Source organism: Leptonotus elevatus, chromosome 12 (assembly GCF_054856555.1).
Source record: "Leptonotus elevatus isolate MCC_2025b chromosome 12, RoL_Lele_1.0, whole genome shotgun sequence".
Taxonomy (NCBI): Eukaryota; Metazoa; Chordata; class Actinopteri; order Syngnathiformes; family Syngnathidae; genus Leptonotus; species Leptonotus elevatus.
The window spans coordinates 12,372,208-12,398,682 of record NC_141250.1 but is presented as its reverse complement, the minus strand read 5'-3'; the positions used below and the strand labels follow the sequence as shown (position 1 = coordinate 12,398,682).

General features: G+C 39.0%; 1 protein-coding gene across 3 annotated transcripts; it reads right to left on the bottom strand.

The window, feature by feature from the left end:
- Positions 1 to 201: 201 nt before the first annotated feature.
- Positions 202 to 24,856, bottom strand: slitrk5b (SLIT and NTRK-like family, member 5b). Of its 3 annotated transcripts, XR_015096727.1 has the most exons (4): positions 24,335 to 24,590; positions 21,235 to 23,941; positions 4,714 to 4,744; positions 202 to 581 (listed from the first exon to the last, which is right to left on the bottom strand). XR_015096727.1 is itself a non-coding variant. In XM_086091751.1 (2 exons), exon 2 carries the CDS (start codon positions 23,884 to 23,886, stop codon positions 21,289 to 21,291), a length of 2,598 nt encoding a protein of 865 aa, XP_085947877.1. In that variant the 5' UTR covers positions 23,887 to 23,941; positions 24,729 to 24,856; the 3' UTR covers positions 15,191 to 21,288. The 3 variants fall into 3 exon arrangements, 1 of the variants encoding a protein (XP_085947877.1); XR_015096726.1 differs by lacking the exon at positions 4,714 to 4,744; XM_086091751.1 differs by lacking the exons at positions 202 to 581; positions 4,714 to 4,744; positions 24,335 to 24,590 and adding an exon at positions 24,729 to 24,856 and having other exon boundaries at positions 15,191 to 23,941.
- Between the last annotated feature and the right edge of the window lie 1,619 nt (positions 24,857 to 26,475).

Sequence of the window (26,475 nt, the reverse complement as noted above, 5' to 3'; positions counted from 1 at the left end):
CGGATCACAAAAGTCAAGGTTTGGATCGTTTTTCGGTTCAGCAAAAAAAGAAGATAAATAGTACTTGGACTTCATTTATTTTGTAAAGCGCTATTTTCATAAGTATTATTTTTTTTTTTTATGTTTAATATAGCCGTGTAGGATTTAGGAACACAACAACCTGGACTGGTCACCACTCACTTATCGGGCATATATGAAACAACTATTTACACTGACATACATACATAATCAATAAACTTTATCAATTAACCTAACATTCATGTTTTGGAACTCGGTTTGAAGCCAAAGTACCCATAGAAAACCCACACAAGCACGTGGGGGTCATGCAAACTTCCCACAGAACTGAGCCAGATGAAAGGGGCAGCTCATAGTCCTTTGCTGCTTGCAGCTTTAATTTGGGTTGAGTCATTGCCTCTGCCAGACTTATTAATGAAAAGGACCAAACAAAGTTGTGATTTTGCCATTCAAAGCTCCAAGTTTGCAAGGTCGGACTGTGGGGTGCTCAGTCTCCTGAGAAAAAGTTTGGTGTTTTGGTATCTTGTCTCCATGTAGCCATCCGAGGAAGCTCCTTGTTTCTTCTCCTGTGGATGTAAAAAAAAAGAAAAAAAGAAAAAAGCATCAATGTTCTGATTGAACTGTACTAATGGTCCACATCTGTTCTCTCCCAGACAAATACGTACAGTTTACGGTATTTTGCTATTATGGGCTCAGCCTTAAATGAGCTTGTAGTCGATGCTTCAATGATGTGAAATAACTGCATAATGGATCATGATACATCACAAATGGACTCCTTGTGTGGTGTTCATCCATTTTTGTTAAGAGCAGGCTAATGTATGCTATAAATAACTTAAGTGGCATTTTGATATGAAAAAAAACAGCGGGGCACCAGCCACTTACGTAGACTACATACTGGGAAACAATACTGTAGTGCGCTCTCTTACTTATTTCTTTCCGATGTTAAAAATAGAACAGAAGATTTAAGTGAACTTTTATAGCGAGCAAGAATAGCAATGTAAATCGATGGGCAAAATTCAAATATTGATGTCCTGGTCTTGTCACCTCTAAAAAAAAAACTCTAGAAAACTATTTTGGGGGTTGTTTTTTCAGTTCCGAATAAAATACAGGGAGGAAGTGCAAAAAACACAATCAGCCCGAGACATAACCAAGAATCAAAATATTCACTTTTGGACAGAAATACTGAACCAGGAATGAGCTGTACCATGCATGAGGCTGAAGTGCTCAGACAAGCGGTTGAGGATGAGATAGGAGGTGTCAATAGCAGCAGAGAGGTCGAGGAGAATGAGTCCTGTGTCGGCAGCGATGAGGAGGTTATTTTTATGAGCGTCTTGTCAGTGCTGTTGTGCCACATTGACATTGCTCATAGAATTTATGGTTAGGCATACAGTATGTTGGTAACGTTGGTTGACAGCTGATATTTTCAGGACTTAATGATGACAGAAAGGTTGGAAGATTGCCCGCTAGTAGTCGGGTTTTTTTCTGTCTTGACCAGGCTTTTTGAGGATGGGTTTGGTTTAGGCAGTTGTGGATTGATTTTACACGATGAGGATTTCTGGGGCAAATCAGTTAGTTTGAATGAACTGATCACTGATTCAGTCAAAAGATGAAGCAATATGTCTATTTAAATAACTTGTTTATTTGTTGCGTGCACAGTACTTGGTCCACCTTATATTTATGACAACTGTGGTGATCAATGGTGGGGGGAAAGTTCCTAGGATTGCTTTGTTTGCTATTTATGAGAGTGGAGTAGTCGTTTTTTTTCTTTCTTGTTTTTATTGAGTTAGAGGGATTCTTTTAATGCTCTTACAAACACAATTCTGCTCAACCAATGAGCAGCTAGCACACCTGGCCAGTTAATAGAAATAGTATCAGTTATTAGGGGTGGGAATCTTTGAATGTCTCACGATTCAATTCCGATATTTGGGTGTGCGATTCGATTCAGAATCGATTTTCGATTAAGAGCGATTTTGCTTCAATTTATAGATGTTCAAGGAATCGTAATGATCTACTCCAGTCTGACTCGCTAATGCTAATTAGTGCTCTATTCGCGGCACTTTTATCATTCAAAAGAATGGCTCCACGCTGCAAAAAAACAACTTTTATTTCAATAACTTGATCGTGACTTTTTCCTTGTACTTTCTAATGTGACTACAACTTAATAGTGTATCAGACCGTGTGGAACTACACTGCCCCTAAGTGGCTAAATCGGGTACAACATGAACAGCGCTCCCAATAGGGGCACACACAAACATTGGGAAGACAGTATAAAATAATTGAAATAAGATTTTGGGGCATTTAAAATCGATTCTGAATCGTACAAAATGAGAATCGCAATTCTTATGAGAATTGATTTTTTGGCACACCCCTGTCAGTTATTACTTTTTTTTTTCCAAATGGAAAATATAAAGCAGGAGAAAACTTATGAGCCATATTTATTTGCACATATTACACAAATGCCAGTTCTGTATCCAGGTTTACAACTGAGTTCCATTCTAATGGCGGTTATCTAACTCAAACTTGTGTTACTAAGCTTACCTTCTTGTGCGACCTGGCAACGTATTCTTATACTGTGTGCCAATCCTAACCTCAAAATGTCATACTTTGAAAATGTAAAATTACCAGTGCTGTCACTTGAATATTTTTAGAATCGATTAATCGACTAATCTGATTCATTTTAACTTTGCATTTAAGTGTATTACAAAAATTTTTTTTCCCTTGAATGATGTTTATTAACCGGTGATTGGTGTTTATTTCATACTTCATATTCGTATAGTGTTTAAAAAAAAAGTAAAGTAAAACAGATGTTTGCAAATTTCTTATTTTGATTAAACACAGAAGATAATCTTTCTCGTTTCTTTCTGTTGATATGAAATTTTTAAATAAAAAATGGCTCTAAACGATTACTCAATTATTAAAATAGTTGTTAATTAATTTGACAATCGATTACTTGTCGATGAATCGATACATTTTGACACCTCTAAAAATGACCCCCTGTTTTTTTTATATCGGAAAGAACGGAGAACAGCTTGTGCCGCAGTACTCGCCTGCCTTAGTCTAATGTGAAGTCATCATTGGATGTCAATCTATATTAAAATCTAAAGTTTTGTATGAATTTTTACACTATTATTTGTCCAAAGGAATGTGTTTGACCTGTATCGCATACGTAAATGAGTTATATTGGGAAGCCACTTTCCTGGGTTGCCGAGACAAATGCTGTAATGAAATCTTGCAAATCGAGGGAGCATACCGACAGTTATCTACACGTTACTGAGGGAGTAGTGGCAGTGTATCTTTGCTCGATCATGATTAACTGAGCGGTATGCGACGCGTGTTGTAGCGGAGGGTCGTCTCAGTCCGCCAGCTCGTTAGGAGCCGCCGCGCTTGATTCCAAACTGGAAGGAGGAGGCAACTTGAAAGTGAAAGTGTTTTGATGCCCTCGCCACCAGCCGCCGGTACATAGCCCGCAGCACATAATTCTTCCTCGTGCGGTTAATGAGCAACGATATGAATGGTCAAACGTGGCGTGCCGCTGTTGCCGCACCGCTCTTTGAAGTGGAGCCTTTTGAATATTAATGACATTCATGACCTATTTGCTACTTTACTTTATGGAAATTCTTGATGGCCGTGTTGCCCCGGTGGATTCAGGAGAACGTGAACATGCAAGTGGTGAACAACAACCATTTCATTCAAAAGGGATTATGCAGTTCATCATTTGAAAACAGTGTCCTCCACAAGGCTTTGAAATAGAGACAATGAAACTTTTATGCAATGATACATCCTTGACACCAGCTATCGCAAGCATCTTGCTTGTGACACTAATCAAATTAAGTAGGACTATTTGCTTCAATAAAGAGAAATAATCCCTGGAAGTTGAAGAGGACTGATTGAAAATTGTGCCCAGCAGAAAATACCATTTGCATGTACTGACCTTAAACCTCCACACCACTGGCCGTTTTATGTTAGAAATCAATAAGGTCTTTGCTGTGACATTGAGAAACAATCCCTCAAAGAACAGCTTAGAACCGCTTAAAAAGCTCAAGGACTGATTCGACTTTGGACCCCAGGCGTCTTTTTTTCCCCAGTTAATTCGGTGGAACGTTGAATGTCCTGAAGTCCTGCAATTTTACATGAAACATTTCGGTGGGGGGATTTGTGTACTGTTACTATGATAATAATAATAATAATAATAATAATAAATTCAATGAACTGATTTCTACAATAATTCAAATGGATGCGATGCTCGCTGTTATAAGCTACCTCAGCATTCGCCATCAATGAAAACGAAGCTTGTCGTCTCCAAAGCCATTGTCCCAGAAGCTGTCCCTGACATTACTACACATCCAATCATCTGAATGCGCAAAGACGAAACGGCTGTCTGAATACGCACTCCCTTAGACGATTTCTGTCCGAAAGGGACAGGGAAATCTATTTGAGCGAGATGACAGGTGTCCGTCTGATGAAAAGGTGGGGAATGTTTAGAGAGAAAGCAAACTCCTGATGGCATTTCAAGCACGTTTTTACATAATCGTCAGCCTCAATTCGCCATTTTTGGGTGTCTGAACAACTGTAACCACGGCTGTCAAAGCATCGGAAGATATTATGACAACATCTAACGGCGGGTGAAGAGATTCGCTTGACAGCTTGAGTATGGCCGTGCTCCCAGGGGTTCAGAAGACGGTTACCCAACACACCCACCTTGCCATCTGTCCAACTCCATTGTAGCTGGCTGCAAAGCCCACAAGGATGCGCACAGCAAGGGAAGACAGAAACACAGAAAAGTGCTTTTAGGAACTGCTGCACACCCTCTTCCTGTCACGAGCGTCTTACATTAGAATCATCTTCTTTATTTCTCAGTTAGTGTGTTGTCTCAAAATGGTAGCATTTTGTGTGAAAGCAATTCATTGCAATTTGTAGAAAACACAATTTTTTGTGTGTTTGGGATTATGCAAAACACAAGACTTTATAAACTGAAAACACAAACAGTTGGTTTGGTAATCTATAAACTGTATTTCAATGTTTTAAAGGTAAAACTTGGATTTGTTTGGATTTTGAAATATTTCTCCCATATGAATTAACGGGAATTGAAAGTTTTAACTGTGTCTGTTTAGCCATCCAGCAGCATGCCAATGTTCCCGGACCTACTCATTTTTTCATACGATATTGTGAAACGTTTGTGAGCATCTAAATATGACATTTTTGTGGATTTTGACAAATATATCTATGGTAAATCTTAAATAATCAGTTCAGAATTCAACTGATGCTATCATAAAACTGCTTTAACTAAAAAATAGCAATCATTTTTTAAATTAATTTTCCCCAACCAACTCCTTCCCGATATTTCATCTTCCAACATTAATGAAACTCTGATTTGTTTGTTGTTTTGTTTGTTGTTTTGTTTGTTGTTTTGTTTTTGACAGTTTTTCCAATAGGAGATAATGGGAATAAAAAACATCTGTTCCAGGGGTCTACAATGGCCATCAAAACACCGTAAAAATAAATACAAAATAAATAAAATGTGTCAATTTGGCCATACCGAAGTTTGTTCCTGGTTTTTCAAGCAAATCTGATTCGTTAAAAGTGAACGTTTTGGAAAATAACAAAATTACTATTTCTGTGAAAATGCAAAACAAAAAAAAGCCTTTTAATTGGTAGACAGATGAACAGTCTAGTTACTATATTTACTCAAATAGCATCTTTAGCACGTTTTAATGTGTCACACGTATCCTTGACATTGCAGCTGTAGATGTATAAATTGTGTCCTAGTAACTATAGACTGGGATGCTCACAATATCAAGGAGGTTCTGTGTACCTCCCGGTTTTAAATGTAACATTGATTTCCTCCTTGAATAGAGACAATTACATACAAACTCTGAGCTCAGGAAATTAATTCTGTGTCTCAGAAATTGCATAACAACTTTCATCACCGTCTTTTTTTTGTTTTTTGGGGAGCTCATCACTAATGATGATACTGCATTGTGAAATAAATGTGCTGGATGGATTTATAGATAGATATGCAGATAGATCGATTGATATTCAGGTAATCGATTGATATGCAGATAGATTGGTGGATATGCAGATAAATATGCAAATGGCTAGATACGCATATTTATACATACATATACTTCATCTCTTGAGAGAAATTATTACATTTTAATGGTAAAGTAATAGTTCTGTGCAGTGTGCTGTCTGGTTCAGTGAGTGCCACATAGTCAAGCGAGACTGCTTTTCATTCGGACGCAATTGTTGAAGTTTGTCTTCAACTTTTAAATTGCCTGTCTGCATTTAGACCATACAGTTGAGATAAAGTATGAAAATGCCCTAATTTCCTTCCTTTGTTGTTGCTTGTTAGCATGCCTGTCTCTCGACTAATGCGTTTAATGCATATATAATGAGATGGGCCATGTAGAACTGTGACAATTTGAATAGGCACAGTGTAGTGGAAAAGGGACTACAGTTAACTGCTTAGTCCTATTGCATTCTGTTGCTGGTCAAAACATCAGAACCAACAGAAACACGTAAGAATAATTAAATGTTCAAAAAATGTCAGAGTCCAAATTTTTAAGTTGTTGGAAAAAGAGAGATGAAAGGTAGATGAAAACGTTTTTAAAATGAACCATAAAATGTCCAAAAAGCAAGAGGAAAAGTAGAAAAATGAGATAAGATGTCCACAAAATTGCCAAAAATGTCCGTAAATTTATAGAAAAAAAGGCAGGAAAAAATAACCATAAAATGTCCCCAAAAAAAGGAAGAAGAGAGGCAGGAAATTATCATATGTCCATAAAATTGCCCAAAATGTCAGAAATTTGGCAAAAAGGAGAAGTCTTCAAATGTATGAAAAACAAATTACCCAATAAAAATCAAAAAATGGAAGACAAAAGGTAGAATAAATTGAATGTCTATGTTTTGGATGCTGATTTCATATTTTTCTTTTGTGGTGCAGCTCTAATTAGCTCTCGTGCCCTCAAGTGCATTAGCCCATCACTAACACACTGTTTCCTTCATCACAATGTTCAAATGTTTTGCGGCTCCAGACAGGTTTTTTTCATTTATTTGACCTAAAATGGCTCTTTTGACAATAAAGGGTGCTGACCCCTGCCTTATACTGTTAAGATTGTTCAGCAGTTCTGTATTCCAAACAATTCCACAAAAACAAGGTCACATACCTAATATGAATCAAAGCCTAAGATTCTATCTGCTTTAAAATATTGCAATGTAAAATGGATTCAGCACAACATTTTTGCTGTGTGTCTGCTACGTTTGTGTTTCCCCCCCACCCCCCACCCCCTCTAGACTTGTAGAATATATCCACTGTTGGTGGGTCACGATCATGATAATTTGGTCATTAAAGTAATACTCAAATGCAACAGACTGAAAAAGAAAAGAGCAGAAAAACATAAATGTCTAGAATTGCTCGAGGTGTTTTTATGAAACAGCATAAGGAGAGTCATGATTTAAACAGACAGTGCCCTGTGTGCCATGTATGTACTTTGCTGTGATGTTAACGTACCAGATGCCAAAAGCATGTGTGGGTCTGTGTGGCTATGCGGGTCACTGTATCCCCCCAAGTGTCCGTTCTGATGCAACATTGGCCGAGAGCGAGACTCTGCCCGAGTCCTTATTGGCTCTGTGTCGTTTATGTGACACTGTACTGAGGAAAAACATATTGCACTCTATTGCCTAGATATAGTGTTTTTTTTTAAAAATGGTAAAATGTCCATATTGAAGTTCGAAGCGCTTGCTCTACAGGCTGACCAGACACAACATTTTTGGGAGATAGGACCACCTCTGCAAAACAGGCAAAACTCATGGAAGCTTAAATAATGGGGTGTCTATTCATATGTTCATGAAAGCAAGCTTCAGCCCTGTTAAGATGCCGCTCTTTTAAATTAAAAAAAAAATAATGTAGGTCTCCTTTGAGTGAAAGTTTTCTGCTCGACAGTTGCATATTTGTTGGTATATTTATGAGATTTTTTTCTGTTGACATCATGCATTTATTTGCTGGGCTATTCAGGTTTAAAGAGCCTTGTGTTGATAATTTTCACTGCAGGTGACGTACAGCTTTAGATCCAGGAGGTAAAATTAAATGAAACATATCTTACAACCCGCAGCATCATTATTCTTTACTAATCATTTTGCTGACTATTAGTATTGACTATTGAGTAAAGCATTTTAAGCCCAAGTAGTCATTTAATAAGGGATGAAATGTTGCCCCATTAGAGCAAATGCAAGGCTGAAGTCACATACACACCTATACGAATATTGAAAATGGCATGATTATTATAAGAAATATTACCCACTCTAACTACAAAAGTCTCTTCCACTACGGACATGAGTGATTAATTGCTGCTCTTCAGGGCCAACTTCATTTACGGGCGAGTGGTCAGCTCCTGTCAGTGGAACGCCGGTTGTTCCAGAGACGGTCGGGAATTGAATTCTCTCCGCCGCAATCTGCAGTCATACACGTCACAGCGTTAAATTGTGCTGCTGGATCGCATTCGTTTTTGGTGGGTGAAATGATGACATATCTGTATAAGATCGTTGGGAATAATAATACACTGTGATGAATTATCTCAGTTAAAATGTGTCTTTGTAAGGTTGTAAAGTAATCTTCTTCAGTGTGGTTTTAATAGAACTGTCAGTTCTGATCTCAGCCTTATTTTTCCTTTCCAAAATTTTGCTAGAAACATCCACAGACTCCCATTTGAAGAGGGCTCTGCAGCCAAAAACTAACATGTATTCAGGCAAAATGAACCACCAATAAACAGACTACATTGTGTAATACATTTTTAATGAATCCTGGCCGACAACCAGAGTAAACATTGTGTGTTTTTCTCTCTCTCATCATTGAGCAAGTTAAATTTTATTAGATTTTGAGGGTTTTCCTTTTCATGTTTATATTTGGGTTATTGAAGGGTCAGTTTAAACTGCAACAATGTCAGTCCATGCAGAACTGCAATAAATAACCAGAAATGCTGTAATATGCATGCAATGTCACTTCACTCTTCTCGTCTGTTTTTATATGTGCGTGAAGACTTTAGCAGATAATGCCATTCCTCTGGCTGGGTCATTTATGATTTTCCCCCCCATCCCCTCTCAATTTTCTTTTCTTTTTTTTGTTTTTGTTTTTAAAGACATGACACGTAAAACTCAAAACAAGGTTTTTTTATTATTATTATTATTATTATTATTATTATTATTATTATTATTTAATAAAGAAAATAAAGTGTCCCTATTTGTCCCTTCTGGAATTAAAAACTTTCAAAACTTCTAACTTAAAATTAAATGTCAATGTTAGCAAAAAACCCTTCAAAGTTTGAAAGTGATTGATTAATCCTAATATGAGGGTGTGTACAAGTGTGCAACCACATTATCTCAGTTGTTTACTTTTTCTTTTTAAATCTTTTTTTTTTTTTTTTAATCAATTGAGTTGTACACATTATAGGTCACAAGAGTGGTGGGAAAAGTTTTGAAATGATTTATCTTGATCTTAGTGGTCTGGCATATGAACTGCTGTGTGTAGACTTTTCAATTGGCTAGGGACTAGCCCAGGTTCACTCAATGTCAGCTGGGATAGGCTCCAGTTACCTGTGACCCAAATGCGGACCAGTGTGCTAGAAACCGGATGGATGGATGGATGGATTACATTGTACATTACAGATTGACTCAGAAACTGAACAAATGGAAGGTCAGCCTCCCGGAACAGTTTGCCGAGGTTCCATGGTATTTAATGTGTAGTTCACGTACATCTGTTTGTTGTCCCGATAAATTCCAGGCCAACATTAGTGGCGCGTGGCACTACGATTTGCCCTTGATGTGCTCTAGTGTCAGGCAGGGGCGGGGCTGATATGAAGGGGGCGTGGGCAAAGGTTAAATCTCTGCAGGGCAGCGAGAATCCGAGTGAGCGACAGGGGACAAACACTGAGTCATGTTGACATGGGAGGATGTTATTAATTTGTGTGCATACAGAGAATTATGTGATGTACTCAGACAGTTTGGAAAGCCTTCCCCAAACATCCGTTCGCAATGTTGCCAAATCCCCTTTTCTTTATGTGAAATAGTCTCCTGTGTAGTATGTGTTCTCTAAATGGAAGGATGAGGAGGGATCGTGTCACTTCTCTCAGGTTTGGCAGTCATAAGCCCGGATAAGCCCTCATGAATATTAGTGTCTTTTCAACAAAAACAGCTCTGTGTTGTTGCAAATATACTGGCAGTATGCCGCTCCTGCCAAAGCCAAAACCCCCATCGACCCTCCCCACACCACCCCCAACCCTGCGCGTTTGCATTTATTGCCCAGCCCCTTGCAGCGTGTCATTTCCCCTCAAATCAGCAGGGAGACATCACGCTGACATAAACAAACGTGACGGACACAGACAAATTGCTGTTTGTGTTCAATATATCGTGCAAAAAAAAGAAAAAAAGAAAAGGGAAGACTGCCCCTTCTCCTTGTTTTGCCAACAGAGATGTTAAAAGAGGAGAGGATGCAGCCACTGTGCTTGGCTGCAATCCTGGAGGCAAGCATGAATTCACTCTGAGTCAATAATTTATTCACCCTCATACACACGCACATAAACGCAATATACAATACAACACGGTACTGAAACGCTGCCAGGAACCAAATGCACACGTCATATTTCAAGCTATTCAATATACAATATTCGTAAATCTCATTTTCCTAGTTTATATGTACTGATGTAATTGAATACTCATTTACTTGCTTGGAGCTTGTTGTCAACTTGTTCACTCATTGTGTTAGATCATCAGCTGCATTTTAAAATTAAGAACAGGTAAAAACGGGGATGCTTTGGCCCGCATTTTTTATCTGGCATCAGATAAAGTCAAACTTTTGAAAACAGATCTCAGAGTGGACGTTTGTTAAAACGATCACGTTAATGTTCCCGCCTGAACACTGAAAAACGCATATTTTCAAAGGCAAGGCTCGCTTGATAGCGCTTCACCGGTGAAGTGAAAATTTACTGTCACCAACAATGACATATTACTGCCATCACTCAAATTCTAAGATAGGATATGCAGTTGAGGTTTTCAATCATTTTTACAGCTTGGTGTGAGCGGGGATTGTTTTGACAGTGTTGTCGCCTGTACGTGGAAGTTTTCTTAAACGTAAAGCAAAGAAAATCCTGCTTTAACGAGCTTGTTCTCTTGTAAAGCTACCATTAAATGAGTCGACGTCGGCACAGATCCATGTACTTTCCATCCCGAAAGTTTTCTACGAGATGTAGAGTTGGGGTTTAAAATGACAATCCTTTAAAAATGTGACTTTGTCCCTTTGAAGGAGAACTAAACCCAAGATGTCAAAACTTTATCATGCATTTTAAATGTGCCTATCCTCTTTATCTGATACTGTTTGTTTCCCCTTAAAAAGTTTCATGCATGAGTTCATGTGTTCATGACAATACAAGTAGTTCCTAACTATAACAGTCCGAGTCACTATCAAGTTCCTTGTCCATCCACTAGAATCATAATGGCATCCTCCACAAACCAGGAAGTAGCTAGCTAACTGACAAATAGAAGGCGGGGCCTTGCTGGAGGTCTGTGTTCTACTAAGTGACAGACACGTTGTTAGTCAAGAATTTGCCACATTTAATCCCTAAGTACGTCATCCTGAACCCATTTGCTAACCAAAACCGTGTTGTTTTTGATGTGGGTTTTTAAATTGTTACATTGCTTTTATCTTATTATTTATTTATTTATTACAACCAGTCCCACAGCCTGTCAACCGCGTCTTCTCTGCCCTTGTCTTATTACGTGTTTAAGACTGAAGGTGCATTTGGTCCTGGAAGCTGCAAATTAATTGCCTACACTGAGATCAATAAAGTTGTCTGAATCTGACTCGAGCACGTCAACAGGCTCTCACATAAATTAAAGCATGGCGTTCCTGCACGCTATTAAATATGATTTTACAGTAATGACAAATAGTGTTCCAGTAGACTCTCACATTTCCACACTGTTGTGTGAGACCATGTTTATGTTTTGTTAGGAGCTACACCACCTCGCTTCCTTGATTCTTGTTGTTTTGACGTTTTTGTCCATACGTTTTAAACAGCTGCATTTTTTCTCCACAATTTAAAACAGTTCCAAGGCATCTTTATAATAGGTCTCTGATATTCTTTGTTCAAAATACACAAAGGAATGAATAACAGCACACTGTGTGAGATGGGACTGTTTTGACGACGTTGTTGCCTGTATGTGGACGTTTTCTTAAACGTAAAGCAAATCTTGCTTTAACGAGCTTGTTCTCAAATGTAAAGATGCTATTAAATGAGTCAGCATCGGCATAGATCTACATACTTTCCGTCCCCCAAAAAGTTTTGCTGCGAGATGTAGGGTTGGGTTTTTGAGGTTGGTTCTGTCAAATGCAGATGGATGCTTTTGTTACCAGGACAACCATGGTGGAGCTGAAGGAAACAGTTACTCAGCGTTACCAACTTTTAGCAACAAATCTATTGACATTTTTATTGCATTATTAGAGATTTCTGGAGAATCTGAGCCTCCATCGAGAGCAGAGGTCCACCCCTCTGCATTCAGACTGCCAATGAATCCAACACTGGCTAATTGAAGCATCCTTTGGATTGACTGTGGCTTTGGCCCGTTAATGGCAATTAAGCTGTCAAATAATGAGCAGAGAAACTTAGTGTGAGGGCAGTTATTAGTCACAATTTGGCAACATTCAGAATGGCTTGCACTAGACAGTTTCAGAAATAGCCAGATAATTACTCATTTATAATGTTGTTCATTTTACACTTGATGGATGGAGAGGACCCCGAAGAGCCATCTGTTGTTATTTTTGGTAAACACAAAAGCATGCCTTTGATGCCATTTCATGGCAAAAGACATTCGATTTTTTTTCTCCTAAAGCAGACACATCCAAAATATTCACATACATGTAAAATTACACTGAAATGGTATAATGCTTTGTGAGTCAAAATTAATATCAAGTGAGTGTAATCAAACTAAAGTCTCTTGGACTAACCTTTGACCTTACCTAACCGATCATAGAGAGAGACAAGTCACGTTGATTGCACAAAACTCAATATCCTGTTGATCAGTTTGATTGTGACCAACATTGATAAACGCATTTATTTTATTAATTATGTCATCCTTATCTAACGGGGCAAAGCATAACATAATTTGTTGAAACCATATTAACTCATTCACTCGCAGCCATTCTTACTGAAGCAACCACCTTTGCTCAAGACTGTTTTACTGGATTTTGACTGATTTTGCAAGGCCCACAGAATATTGTTTCTATTGCTATAAAAACATGGAGCCTACCAAACGAAAGATTAGAGTCTCTTCTTTCATCAGGAAAAAAAGTAAATTTGTATCTGTTTCCATTTTGCAGCAAATAGCATTAAAAGTTTCATCATTATTCACAAACCTGTTTAAAACACTGGGGAAAAGAGTTTGTTGCAACATTGCCCTGGTTGATCTCTTATAATCTGCTGCCACCTGCTGGCCATTTTTTGTATTAACTACCATTGCTTTAAGCGACTTCTTTAGATCAGAGGCTGCATCAAAGCGTCCTGTATTCTCTAGCATAAAATAACAGAAAAAAAATATGTTTTTGGGACCATGGCAATATTTAAAATAGAACATTTTATACGTTATTGGGAGCAAATGTGGCTAGTTAATGAGAAATCACGGGCGCAGACGTGCATGAGGACATGAGTGATGAGTATGTGATGACGTAATACAGGTACGTATGAGCTTGTGGCTGGCTTGACATAGATAATAATAAGATAATAAGTAACATGGCACTTAAACTAAAAAAAACTAAACTAAAAAACGTATTTTTGACAGATTTTATATGAGGGTTGTTTGATTTTTCCGGAAATGCAACATTGCAGTGATAGGCAGTCTGCTAGTAGGCGTGGCTCTATTTTTTGTCTAAATGACACTTGTTGGCTTTTGCGCATGAACTTGTCAATTAAAATGTCAATTCACCGTCATTCCCCTTTATACTCAACTTTCCCTTGGCATAAACTGTAGTAAAGTCCTCCCATATAATAGGTCGCCCCGGCAATTACATGCCATACACTGTGATGTCAGAGCATGGTGTTTACAAGTATTTTAAACGTCTTGTTTCAGTCAGACTAACTCAATAAGTCAATTCTCTTAGCCATGTCATGTAAGTGTAATGACCGAGAAGGCTTCGGGCTTGGGGGTCCAGAGACATATGTCTAAGACTATAACAACTGCGAGGCATCCCGTCCTGCACCAGATGTGCGGTTGCGCTCTCCGCGGTAAAAGGGAAGAAGTATCAAGACGCTTTGAGTCAGCGGCGTTTCTGCCGCGTCCGCTTGCCTGATGTGAGTCGATAGTAAAGGTCCCTCCCTCGGCCAAGGCTTGCAGTCATACGCTGTCTTCGCAGCGCTTGACGCGTCTCTTCGAGCTTACATAATGCAGATCTGCCCTAATTTCCCCTCTCCCCGGCGAAACTGCTAAACAACATAACGCCGCCGATCTGACAAGCAGACGAGTCAAAAGGTAATCTTCGGCTGTGTGAAAATGCTTAACAAGCGCTTGTTTTAAAAAGGGCCAACACATATGTGTATGAAAAGCCCAACAGTGCATTCATCTACAGTACATAAGGGCCTATTATTATTTTACGTGTCATCCAAGTTGATGTTGCCATGGATACTAGGCCTTGTTTTAAAGCTGCGACTCCTGTGCGTACAGTATAATGGTTCAGCAAACGTATGTAGGCAAAGATATGGTTCAGTCTCGGAGGTTGTCAGGTCCAACAATCTTGCAAAAAAAATGGCTAGAATTTCAATTCAAGCATATTTTGTAAAACGGCCTTGGGCATGTTCCGCTCGTGTTGTTTGCGAGGACACTCGGAGCATCAGATGTCATTTCGTTTACATGGCAGCATTGGTCATTTTAGTCTCTGGGTGATTCGAGTGAGTAAATGCTAAGACATCCCAAAGTCCAAATCTCAGCATTCCTTATGTAACACATCCACACATCGTTACAGCCCATTTGCTTGATTGAAACCATGAAACCTGATTTGAAATTCTAAAGTGGCTATTTTAATTTTAGTAATGTCCTGAAAAACACCAATGGGGATTGGAGGTGATGTAGCACATTACTACATTCACTGAGCTACCACACACGTGCTCGAGGGTGAAAAGAAGACATTGGCAATTTGAGATGAATGCATATATTTTTTATTCATTAACTAGCAACCAAAGCAGCAGCACATACAGTATACTGTAGAGAAACTCCTTTGCCCAGCTTTACCATGTACTTGCAATCGTATTTTAGTCCCTGCAAGTGTGCACAGACGAAGACAGAGCATTTATTTTGTGAACCCAACAAAATGAACTAAATTAAAAACACACAAGAGTGTGTTTGTTCTCTTATAACCAGACATTTGCATATTACGAAGGCGTATGAGGGCCACACTGAAGAAAAAAAACAAACATTCTAGGCGAATACAAACATGGGAATAAAGTTGGGATTTTGCGACAAAACGGCCACAATTCTACAACAACAAAGTCAATTTCTCTCTCTCTTTCTCTATGACTTAATTCTCATAACAATATTTCAAGAGTGAAATTTATATAGAGCAATAATGTGTGGAAGAAAATTGTGAATTCAGAGGCATACTTTTATAATATGATGGGACAGTTTTGACATCGTTAAAATAACTTTATTCTCGAAAGATTACAACTTTACCGTCCATATTATTACTTCAATCTCAACAATATTTGATATATTAATATAACTATTTTTATGAAAAAATATTGTAGGCCATTTTTGACATCGATAAATTAACTTTATAAGAATATGACATTTTTGTCTTTATTCTTATTGCCATAATAGTTTTAGAAAAATAAACTATATACAGTATGTACAACATGTATATCATGTAATACTGTAAAGTAGTCATCATTTAAAATAACTAATAAAAATTGATTGAAGGAATTTTGACATTAATAAAATTGCAACTTCATTCTTATAATTACGTTTCTTAGTCTGACTTTTTTCTTGTCACACAATATGTATTAAATATTGATACGGCATCCCCCCCCCCCCCCCCCAAAAAAAATACATCAGTATTTTAGGAGAATAGAATAAAGTCTAAATATATTGGAAGATTTGTCATGTTCAAAATTATTACTTAACTCTCTTAGATTATGTATTTTTTTGGGGTTCATTTTACTTTTCTTTTTCTATTCACGGTGGCCTTAATACTACTTTGTAGTATTTTCTGTGCACATACAGTACTTCATTTAACATTTTCAGACCCAGAGGTGTCATGGCAAAATATGGGCGGGTTCCCAAAATACATGGTGGCCCCGGAAAGTCTTGCCAATCCAAGCCCCCACCCCACATATTGACGCCCATGTTCAGACCAACTGTCCTAAATTACAAAATAAAATCTGCTTCAAAAATTGCCAAACATATACAGTATCATATGTACGTATTTATTCATTATATACAGGAGGTACCTTGTCTGCTCATAGAGTTGCATTTGAGTGATAATCCCAACATCATAAATATAGAGAGCATGACTGGACATTCATTTAGCGATTTTTTTCCCCTTTTGTTTCGGTGATTAAACACTTTGAAAGACATTTCAAAAATACTTTTCAAGAGTAATTCCTCCCTTGCTTAATCAGTCAATTAGTGGTAAAATGCACCACATGACCGCACACACGTTAAGTCAACAATCCAATAGCGCATCCAACAATGTGACTAATATCCATAAATTCCAACCATGGGAGCTGAGTTAAGGTGACAGGTTCAGTGCATATTACTGCAAATCATGTGCATTTACTGTGCACATTAAAGTCTCATGGAGCGGGACTTTCCTCATTTACACAGTATTGACCCAGACATTACTTAGACTGCATAATTTGCTCTTATGGAACACTGTATGCATATTAAGACATATTTCTATCCAGAAACTTCCTTCGTATTTGTTGTGCTTTTTAATTCTGTAGAGATGAGCCATTGTCAAGTGTCAAATTCCGTACTCGTAACTATTAAAAATAAATGCAATTTTTAAAGAGATATCCAAAATGTTGCACACAAGGTGCCTCAGTATAATTGTCCACAAGGGCCATTCAAACAGAAGAGAAAGAGAAAACATAACAATAAGTCACAAGAATACAGTTGTGTTATTGTGAGAATAAAATCTAAATATTTCAAGAATAAAGTAATGTTTAGAGAAGAGAATCATAATGTTATGAGAATGCATTTTGTAATGTTTTGACCAAACCATTTTAATGAGTCATGATACTACTAGAGAAGGAGGATAATATTTTAGTTTGTTTCATGAGAACGATACAAATGCAATAATAACAGGAAGCATTAAACTTAATTGCACGTTTGTGGGAATAAAGTTGTAATGTTAGGAGAATAGTCATGATATTAATAGAATAGGACCTTAATATTTGAGAAAAAAATGTTGCAAGAATATGTTTTGAATAGTATGACAAAATGCTCTAACAGTAAAGGTGTCATATTTCAGAAAACGTTTTCTTGCAGAAAATCAATGTGAAACTTTACATTCTTAAAATACTACAATACTTCAATGACTTTCTGTCACTATTCCAGTAGTAATTCATTATCAGCATGGCCCTCATACTGTTTCATAGCAGTTCATATAACGCATGGCGGTTTGTACCGAATATTCAACGTTATTCTTTTGACTGTCCATATGGCTGTACTGTATGAACACAAACCAATATACTGCACAATTCAGGGAGTGACATCATCGTTGACTCTTACAAATCAGTAGTGCATTTTCAAAAGAGGAAGCAAAAAGTATGTACTAATATCTACATTTCTTTGCTATAAAAATACATATTTTACACGGCTGAGGCTTCAAATACTGTATTTCATTATTTGATGAAAAATCGGACTTGTATTGCATCATTATAATTTTGTAGGTTACCTGGACATACAGTATGTAACAGGGTAAAATGCGCACATAGGATGCATATTACAACACTTAAACTTATGCCCTTGTGATACGTCCACAAATTCATTCTATAGTACATGATTGTGGCACTCGTGATTCATACTGTACGTATTGATGGCAAATGTTATTTTTTCCCCATACATGTGAATACAGTTGTGATAATAATCCTTTACAACATTTCAGGGTAGAGTTACAGCATGAATCAATTCCAAACAAGTGCAGCAGTTGTCCATAATCCCCTGCGGGAAGCTTGAGGGAACACCACTGATTTGGAGAGATTATCCTATAAACAACTTTAATTTTTGGATTCTCTCTTTGGTCTCAATCTGCAAACCAGTGAGCTCACGAGATGATATGCTGAGCTCCTCCTCAGCCATTGTTTGTTCCCCACCTTGTCAAATTTGTCTGATTTCAATAAAATGACTCATCTCCTGGACCTCATTTTCCGCCTACACACGTCAAAATGGATGGGCACTTTTGGAAATTAATTTCAATTTCATAAGAAAGAGCCAGTGGTAAATATCCGTGGCAACAACCTGGTTTATTTTTAGATGAGAACATATAATCTTCACGGCTGATTAGCGCTAATGAAATGCAACCAATTTGAGAGTAAAAAGCACACATTATTGCAAATGAAATAGCTCCAAGGCGTCTGTTATGAAAAGATGAGTCATTAGGGGCCTGGCTTTCTGCTTCATTGTTCATATTTACACATTTAATTTGAACTTTTAAGCATCACGTACATACGGCAGTACTTGCACTGACTCGAAGCGTGGCTCAGGCAGCATTAACATGCGTCTCGGGTCATCCTGTCAAAAGTGGATTCTTAGCATTTAGCCCTCAAGTGATTTCGCTTTCCCGCTTGATATGCAAACTAGTAAGTTGTGTCTTAACAAAAAAACTAAATTAAAAAAAAGTTGACTCTAGCATGAGTCAGCAAAGAGCGAAATGTGATAGAAATTTGAATACAAATATATTTTGTTTCAACACTTTATGACCACCATTAATGGAAGAGAACAAAGAAAAGTTTAATCCCAAAGAATTGTTGTTTGGGGTAATAACATCTAACTTCACAAATGTTTGTTCTTTTGTTTTTTTTGTTTTGTTTTTTAACAGCCATGATTAGCTTGCTAGATAATAACGTGAAGCACAAGTACTCAAAGAAAAAAAAAAATGCTATTGTTGTTATTCAACTTCTGAAGAATATCATGAAAATATCAGCACACCAATTTTTGGTTTTGGCAGTTTTCAGAACAACTTTCGTCAACACTTGATCATATCTATTAGTAAAATGATCTGTGAAAAAAAAATCCCATTTTGTTTTTCTAATTTGCCGCACCCGATAAAAAAACACCAATCAGAGACAGAAGGCGTGACTTGTATCACGGGCTCACACTGGGCTTACTGACATGTGCCTGTGGGCTTCAAGAGCTTTGGTGAAACTATCCACCTCCGTTAAATGGGAAACAAAATATCCTCCAAGGAGCTTTTCATTTTAAGATGTGTAAAATCTAGCAAAACTTCAAACATAAAAACAACAACAACAAAAATGTATTTTTCATTGTGAAGCCTTTCTAATGTTATTTGCTCAGAATATGTAGTCACTAAGATATTCATGTTTCATATTTTTTGGAAACACCCCGTACATTCAAAACAACTTGACTAAAAAAAAGAATCTCTTGTTGCGAAATGCTCCACAAATATGGTGCGCTGAAAAGATTTTGCAATATTTAGCCACACTTGCAACATTTGTCATCAGTTTTGGCTAGGTATTCAAATGTAAACATGGATGTGTTAACAGTTTGACGTTTGCCTCATCTGCGGGATACCAAGGGGACTTGAGGGGAGAAGCAGCTGCAGCCTGAGCAAGGAAAGACTATTTTTTAAAACCGACTCAGCAAAGTTCAGAATGGATGAATTGATTTGATTGTTCCTTGTGTGCAAAAAACTCACACATAATAAGCTGCAGAAAATCAGTTTGTTAAGGAAAGCGTTATTAAAAGGACTATCATCCCATAAAAACAGCATTATGCACGGTGCGCGGTCATGAATCATTTTGGTGTTAGATCCACTGTGATAAAAGTAGGGGCAACCCCAGCTATTTTATGTTCACTGAGGGAGACTCTCTGTCTCACACTTTAAAAACCTTTAGGCTACACAATAAATTCAGTAGAGTAAATTTGACACTATTTAGAGTAAATTTGACACTATTTAGAGTACATTTGACTCTATTTAGAGTAAATTTGACACTATTTAGAGTAAATTTGACACTATTTAGAGTAAATTTGACTCTATTTAGAGTAAATTTGACACTCTTTAGAGTAAATTTGACTCTATTTAGAGTGGGACCAAATAGACTCAGTTTTAGAGAAGGCTAATATTTACACTTGGAAGAGAGTAAAATAAGGAATTTAAAAGTCACTCAAGGGTTGATGAGCGAATTCACGACCTTCAGTTTGAGAGACTACCACACTACAACCTGAGCTATGCTCCTCCCACCGTTTGCGTATCTCCAAGAGGAGACCAAAAATAATGTTTTTGATCTCGGAGTTAGTAAGTTTCCAGCTGACACAAGCGATATGCTAACACAAAGCGGGAGCTGTGTGGCTCAGGAAGTAGATCAGCTGTCTCCCAAGCTGAAGGTTGTGAGTTTGTTCCTCAACCCTTGAGTGACTTGTATTTTGTTTCTTCAATTATTTAGTTTACTCCCTTCCAAGTGTAAATATTACTCTAAAACTGAGTCTATTTGGTCCCACTCTAAATAGAGTCAAATTTACTCTACATAATTTATTGTGTACAGTATAAGGGCATATTAACAAAATTAATTGGCAAACACATTTTTCCAAACCCCCAAAGTTGTCTGTCTTTCTACTAATCTACTACTTTTGTATAAAATCTATTCTTGCATTTTTGTTAGAATGGAGCAATGAAAAGAAGAAATGAAGAATTATGTGTAGGTATGCGGTTCTCCATTACAAATTAGAAATGCTTTAGCATTCCCATAACTAATGCTAAGTTTGAACTTTTGATCAAATCTAGAAACAATGCTAGCATCAGTTCAGTTTAAAATAACAAAGTCACGTCTCACTCAAAGCCATATGGTCCAAATGTCAATGTGTTATCAATTCAAGTAGGCGTACTTGTGATTGGGTCAGCTGACATGCAGTATATGTCAGATAAAAACAAAAGTCTCAACTCAATGCTGTAAAGTTGAGCATTACACAAATTCATGCTGTACCAATGAAGATGACGTAAAATGTTACCTCTTTGTGTTGAACTATAAAGTCCTAATTCAACGTATTTGCCAGCCATGTCTCTCAAAACTGTGTAAATGTTGTTCTTTTTTCAAGGACCTCAAGATAATCCGGATCAATGTGAAGCTTCGCCTTCAGTTCCCAATATTCGCTTCTGTTTGGCTCCACGTAAACAGTACTTGGGGTTGTGCAGTACAATATTGTCTGTTGTACTCTGTCGGGATGCGCGTACTGGGGCCTTGCGTCAAAGTCTGATGTGTACTGACTGGCCGGACGTGCAGCGTGCCTGCAAGGTAGCGTGTGGCTGTAGTGGGGCTTCTGCTCCGGATCGAGGACTTCTCTGTAGTACGATGGATCATCTTGTTTCATGCTGGAAGGCTTATTGATAGGCTCCGAAGCGGTGGTGCTATATTCCGAGCCTATTACATTACTCGCTGCTTCTTCGTCCGAGTTCCCCAGGAAGGCGCCACTTAACTCGTCGAAGTCCCGAAATCCCTCAGCGGATTTGCCGTCGGCACAAGCGTGACCTGTAGATCTGCTTGTTTGCTCCGAGGGGGGCGGAATATACTCGTACACGTGTCCGGCTGATGTTCTGACCTTTGGGACGGGTCCCTTTTTGTACAGTCCATACTCTAAGTTAAGCGAGCTAATACAAGCATTCATGGAGTTATTATGCTCGTTTTGACTCTTTAGGTGTCTCTTTCTCATTGTTACAAACAGTCCTGCAGCCACGAACACTGACATAATGAACATGAGCAGGAGTGCAAGGATCATCACGGATAAAGGGATGGCACTGTACTGTGTGCCGGAGTCCAATGACGTTTCTATGGTGATGGTGCTGCCAGGGAAGGATTCCTCTGAGGGGGGAATCATCGACGCCAGTACAACCGAGTTATTAGGGCAGAAATTAGCTGTCTTGATGTATCGCATGTCTTCCCCAGCGAGCCTCTTGGGCGAGCCACAGATGACATTGTTGACAACGGTGCCCGTGCTAAGATGCTCGAGCCACATCTTCAAGTCGAGAATGCTACACGAGCAATCCCAGGGGTTTTCGTACAAATCCACCTGTACCAGTGCCGTCAGCTGATCGAGCACGCCGCCGACCGGCAAATATCGCAGGTGGTTGCTGCGAAGGTTGAGGCGGGCCAGCGTGAGGCCGTGAAATGCTCCCACTGGTAATGTTTTTAAGAGGTTGTTGTTTAAAAACAGGAGCTGGAGTTTCGGGACGTGCTGGAATGTGTCTGCAGTGACTTCCTTAATGACGTTGTATTCTAAATATAGGAACTGCACACTCTCTAGTCCATAGAAGATATCCGCGGTAAGATGGTCGATCAAATTCCCATTAAGGTAGAGTCTCCTGAGATGAGTCAAATCACCAAAAGCTTTGTCATGGATTTGAGCTATCCGATTGTTTCCCAGGTGAAGCAAATCTAATCCGGTTGCCTCAATGAAATCCGTTCTCCGCACCACAGGGATGTAGTTCCCAGTGAGATACATCTTTTTGGGGTTGTAAGGTTTGGGTTCCAAATCGGAAATGTGCTCGATCTTTCGCTCCTGGCAGTTGACGTTGAGGCCAAGGTCTGAAATCTGAAGGTTGCAGGTGCAGGCCAACGGGCAGTCCAAAGGCACAGGAGATTTAGTTTGATATGAAATAATCTGGCCGTAATTCTGCGGTTTGTTCGCCGCCAGTCGAGTGGTTGGCCTTGATTTTAATTTACCAGACTGCCGAGGTCCCTTGGTCGGCCTTGACGAAGATCTTGCGATGCCAGATGAGGTTAAGGGAGCAGTAGCAAGGGCCGGCGTACTCCTGTAGTTGCCGTCCGTGCTCAGATGTGGCTGCGGGGGCATCTCGTATTCAGCGATGGCTCTTCTGGGACACAACTCTTGCTTGGAGACCTCATCGAGATCCCTCCCATGGAGGCGAAAGGGGAACTCGCAAACAACGTCGCCCACCAACGCCGTGTACGAAATGCTCTCCAGCCACGTTTTGAGGGCAATCAGGTCACAGGAGCAATTCCACGGGTTTTCCTCCAGCTGCAGTTCCACCACGCTGTTCATGTGCTCCAGCAAGCCTGAGTAGGGGAGCACTTTCAGCTGATTCCCCCTTAAGTCAAGATGAGTCAGTGGGACATGCTGGAAGATGTTTACAGGCAGAGTAGATATCAAGTTGTCATTCAGAATCAACACCTCCAGGTGTCGAAGTCTGCCGAGAGCGTTGGGGGCCACTTGAGTGATGTAATTATAATCAAGCTGCAGATACTCCAGACTTTCAAAGCCCCAGAACAGCTCCTCCTTCAAGGCATCAATTTTGTTATTGTTGAGATGTAATCGTTTTAATCCTTGAAGTCCATTAAAAGCTCCAGCTTCCACCTCGGATATCTCATTATTTCCCAGGTGTAATATAGTGAGTCCTCGATATTCAACAAAATCGTTGGCGGCAAGCTTTCTTAAAAAATTCCCAGTGAGCAGCAGATGATACTGGGGGAAGTTTAGCGGGTTTATTTCAGAGATGCTCCCAATCCCCCTGTTTTCACAGCTCGCGATGAGTATCCCCTCTCTCTCCTCACATGCACACAGACGTTCACATATCCCTTCATCAGACATCCCTGCTGTAAACACAGAGGTGGCACTCAGCAAAACACAAGTGATCCAAAGATGCATTTTCCTGCGCACGGCGTCCAAGCTCAGAGTCCCGCTAAAGTATCCTCAATGTCATCTGGAGGGAAAAAAGAAACACAAACGATAATGGAGCATGATGATGCGAGGCAGGCGGGCAACTTCCACACAACCAGCTGTAGCCGGCACGAGTCAAAGCCTCATTTGTCGCTACCCAGAGGTAACTTCTGGCCGTGTGACTGCTGATTTAAAATGGCTCAAACAAAGCAGCAGTGAGCGAGAGAGAAAGCGTGAGAGCGAGAGGAAGAGCGCGGGAGGACTCCCTCAAGCAATGTAAATAACAAAAAAATCAAGGTCAAAGGCAGACTTCAGCCCAAAACAGCGCAATCTCATGTAATTATATTTGAACCACATCGCCACCTGAGAATCGTACACGTGGTCGACTTAAAGCCCGATTTAGTACATCTTCTACTTCAAGGCAGAAATAACCTACCTCACACCCATGGGCTGAAACGCAGGCTCACCGGGTAATGTCAGCGTGTCTTTTATGTTTCATCCGTCAGGAAAACCTAACGGGGATCTATTCAGCACACTCCCCCCAATGCCCCGAAGAGGATGGGGAAAAAAAGGAAAAGCACTGATCGACCATAAACGCTTCTCCTCTGCCTCGCTGTGCAGGCGGAGATGCTGCTGCGCCTGATAACAAAGTTCCTTATTCTCTCTCCATCTCACTCTCCCTCACGCTCCCTCTCTCTCTCCCACTCTTCCTTACCCGGTGGTCGGGAAGATGTCAAGTCATTTCATTTCACGAAGAAAGAATCAGCTCACTTGAGCATCGTGCCGAGATGTGGAAGAAAAAAAAGAAAAAAAGATACATGCTGACCTACCTTCTGAAAGATCCCTCAAAATATCAATAATTCAGCCAAGCGGAGCGCTTGAGACGCGCTCAAACGGTTTGTTTTAAACCCGCTTATGGCGTTATTCATCCTGAAAGCAAAACCTCCGCCAGGATGTCACGTTACATCATTGTTTTCGCCTAATCTGTCAATCTTTTTTTTGGAGCTCAGGTTTAAAACATTCACCGTAGCTCCACCTGACGAAGGCAGCTGATGTTATTGGACAACTAAGCCTCTGTGGGGGTAAAAAAAGAAAAAGAAGAAGATACCTGACACCTTCTCGTCACTTGTGCCAGTCCAGGGTTGGAGTTCACTGGGTTTTCATGTTGCATCGCCATCACTTTCTAGGGGGAAAAACTGTCACTTTCATCTAAAAGTAGCACTAAAGTGCTCAGGAAGGGTACAGAAGAGCCTTAATAATCACGTCACTCCCTGCATAATGTATGAGCACACTGGGACTCTCCAGTGGGTCTATTGATCAGTTGCCCGAGCATCAATCTCGGAAATTAGAACTAATGGCTCACAGTAGCGCAGTGTTTTATTTCTTTTTTTTTTTTTTATGTGTGTCTAGTTGCTTTAAATGGTAGTAAATGAGCCACACAGCAAATGACTCATTGCTCTCATTTGGATGTTTCACCTGGTCCTCCAGTTCTGGCACGAGTGGTGTAATTTGCGTGAATTATTTATTGGTCCCATTTTTGTTTTTCAAATGTACCAAACGTCCACACAAACACGGGCTATTTGTTTACTAGTACAGAGGGTTTTAAACTTTATACCATGTACAGGCAAATGTGACCCGAATCCGATTTTTTTGCTCATATGTGACCAGTATCTAGGTCACTTTCACGTAGACCCAGATCGGATATGAATCGTATTTTTTGCAATGCGACCTCAGTCGGAACGGACAGGTCGCATGTATCCAACCTCTACGTCATCAAAAGCCCAATTTGTACTCACGCGCGGGTGGGGACGAGTGCTTGGGAGATTACTCTGTAAATCTACAAATTTGTTATGAGTAACTTTTTTGACTTTTAATTTAATCCCACTTGAAACATGAAGCATAAAGTGGACATTTGTGGTCATAGCAATATTTCGGCTTTGCAGACGGGTCATTTATTATGTGTGGCAATGATATGATGTCATCTTTAGTAGACATCTCCATGAATTGAGCAGATCGAAAAGTGTCGCCTCATTTCCCCAAAATATTTCTATGTCCTCCCACATCGCTCCTGAGATGATAAAACATGGAGGTGTCAAGCGATTACATTTTTGAATTGTAATTAATCGCATGACTTCAATAATTAACTCACAATTAATCACACATTTTTATATTTGTACTAAATGTACAATAAAAATGTTCCCCCTTATTTTTCATACTCTTGTTAACATAAAAGTAGGGGAAAAATTAACTAATAGAAATATGGCTGCATCTTTTAGTCATTGATACAGTAATTTCATAACAATTCATAAAATTGAGTTAAAATTAAAAAATATGTACTGTACTGTAAAAAACAAATGTGATATTGATTTGTGTTGAGGTCATATTTCTGCCACCAGATGGCACAATTTGCGTTGATGATGGTGACAGCTCAGTGCATTTTTCTTTTCATATTAAGAGCTATCTAATCTTTAACATGAAGTAACTTGTGCAAAAAAATAATTGTAAAATACAACTTGACCCGAGTCTCCACAAATATATACATTATTATTACATTTATTACTGCTAAATTTTGACGTG

What these genes read in the sequence shown, in the direction of transcription:
- slitrk5b (XM_086091751.1), bottom strand. Translation starts at nt 23,886, where the DNA reads ATGCATCTTTGGATCACTTGTGTTTTGCTGAGTGCCACCTCTGTGTTT.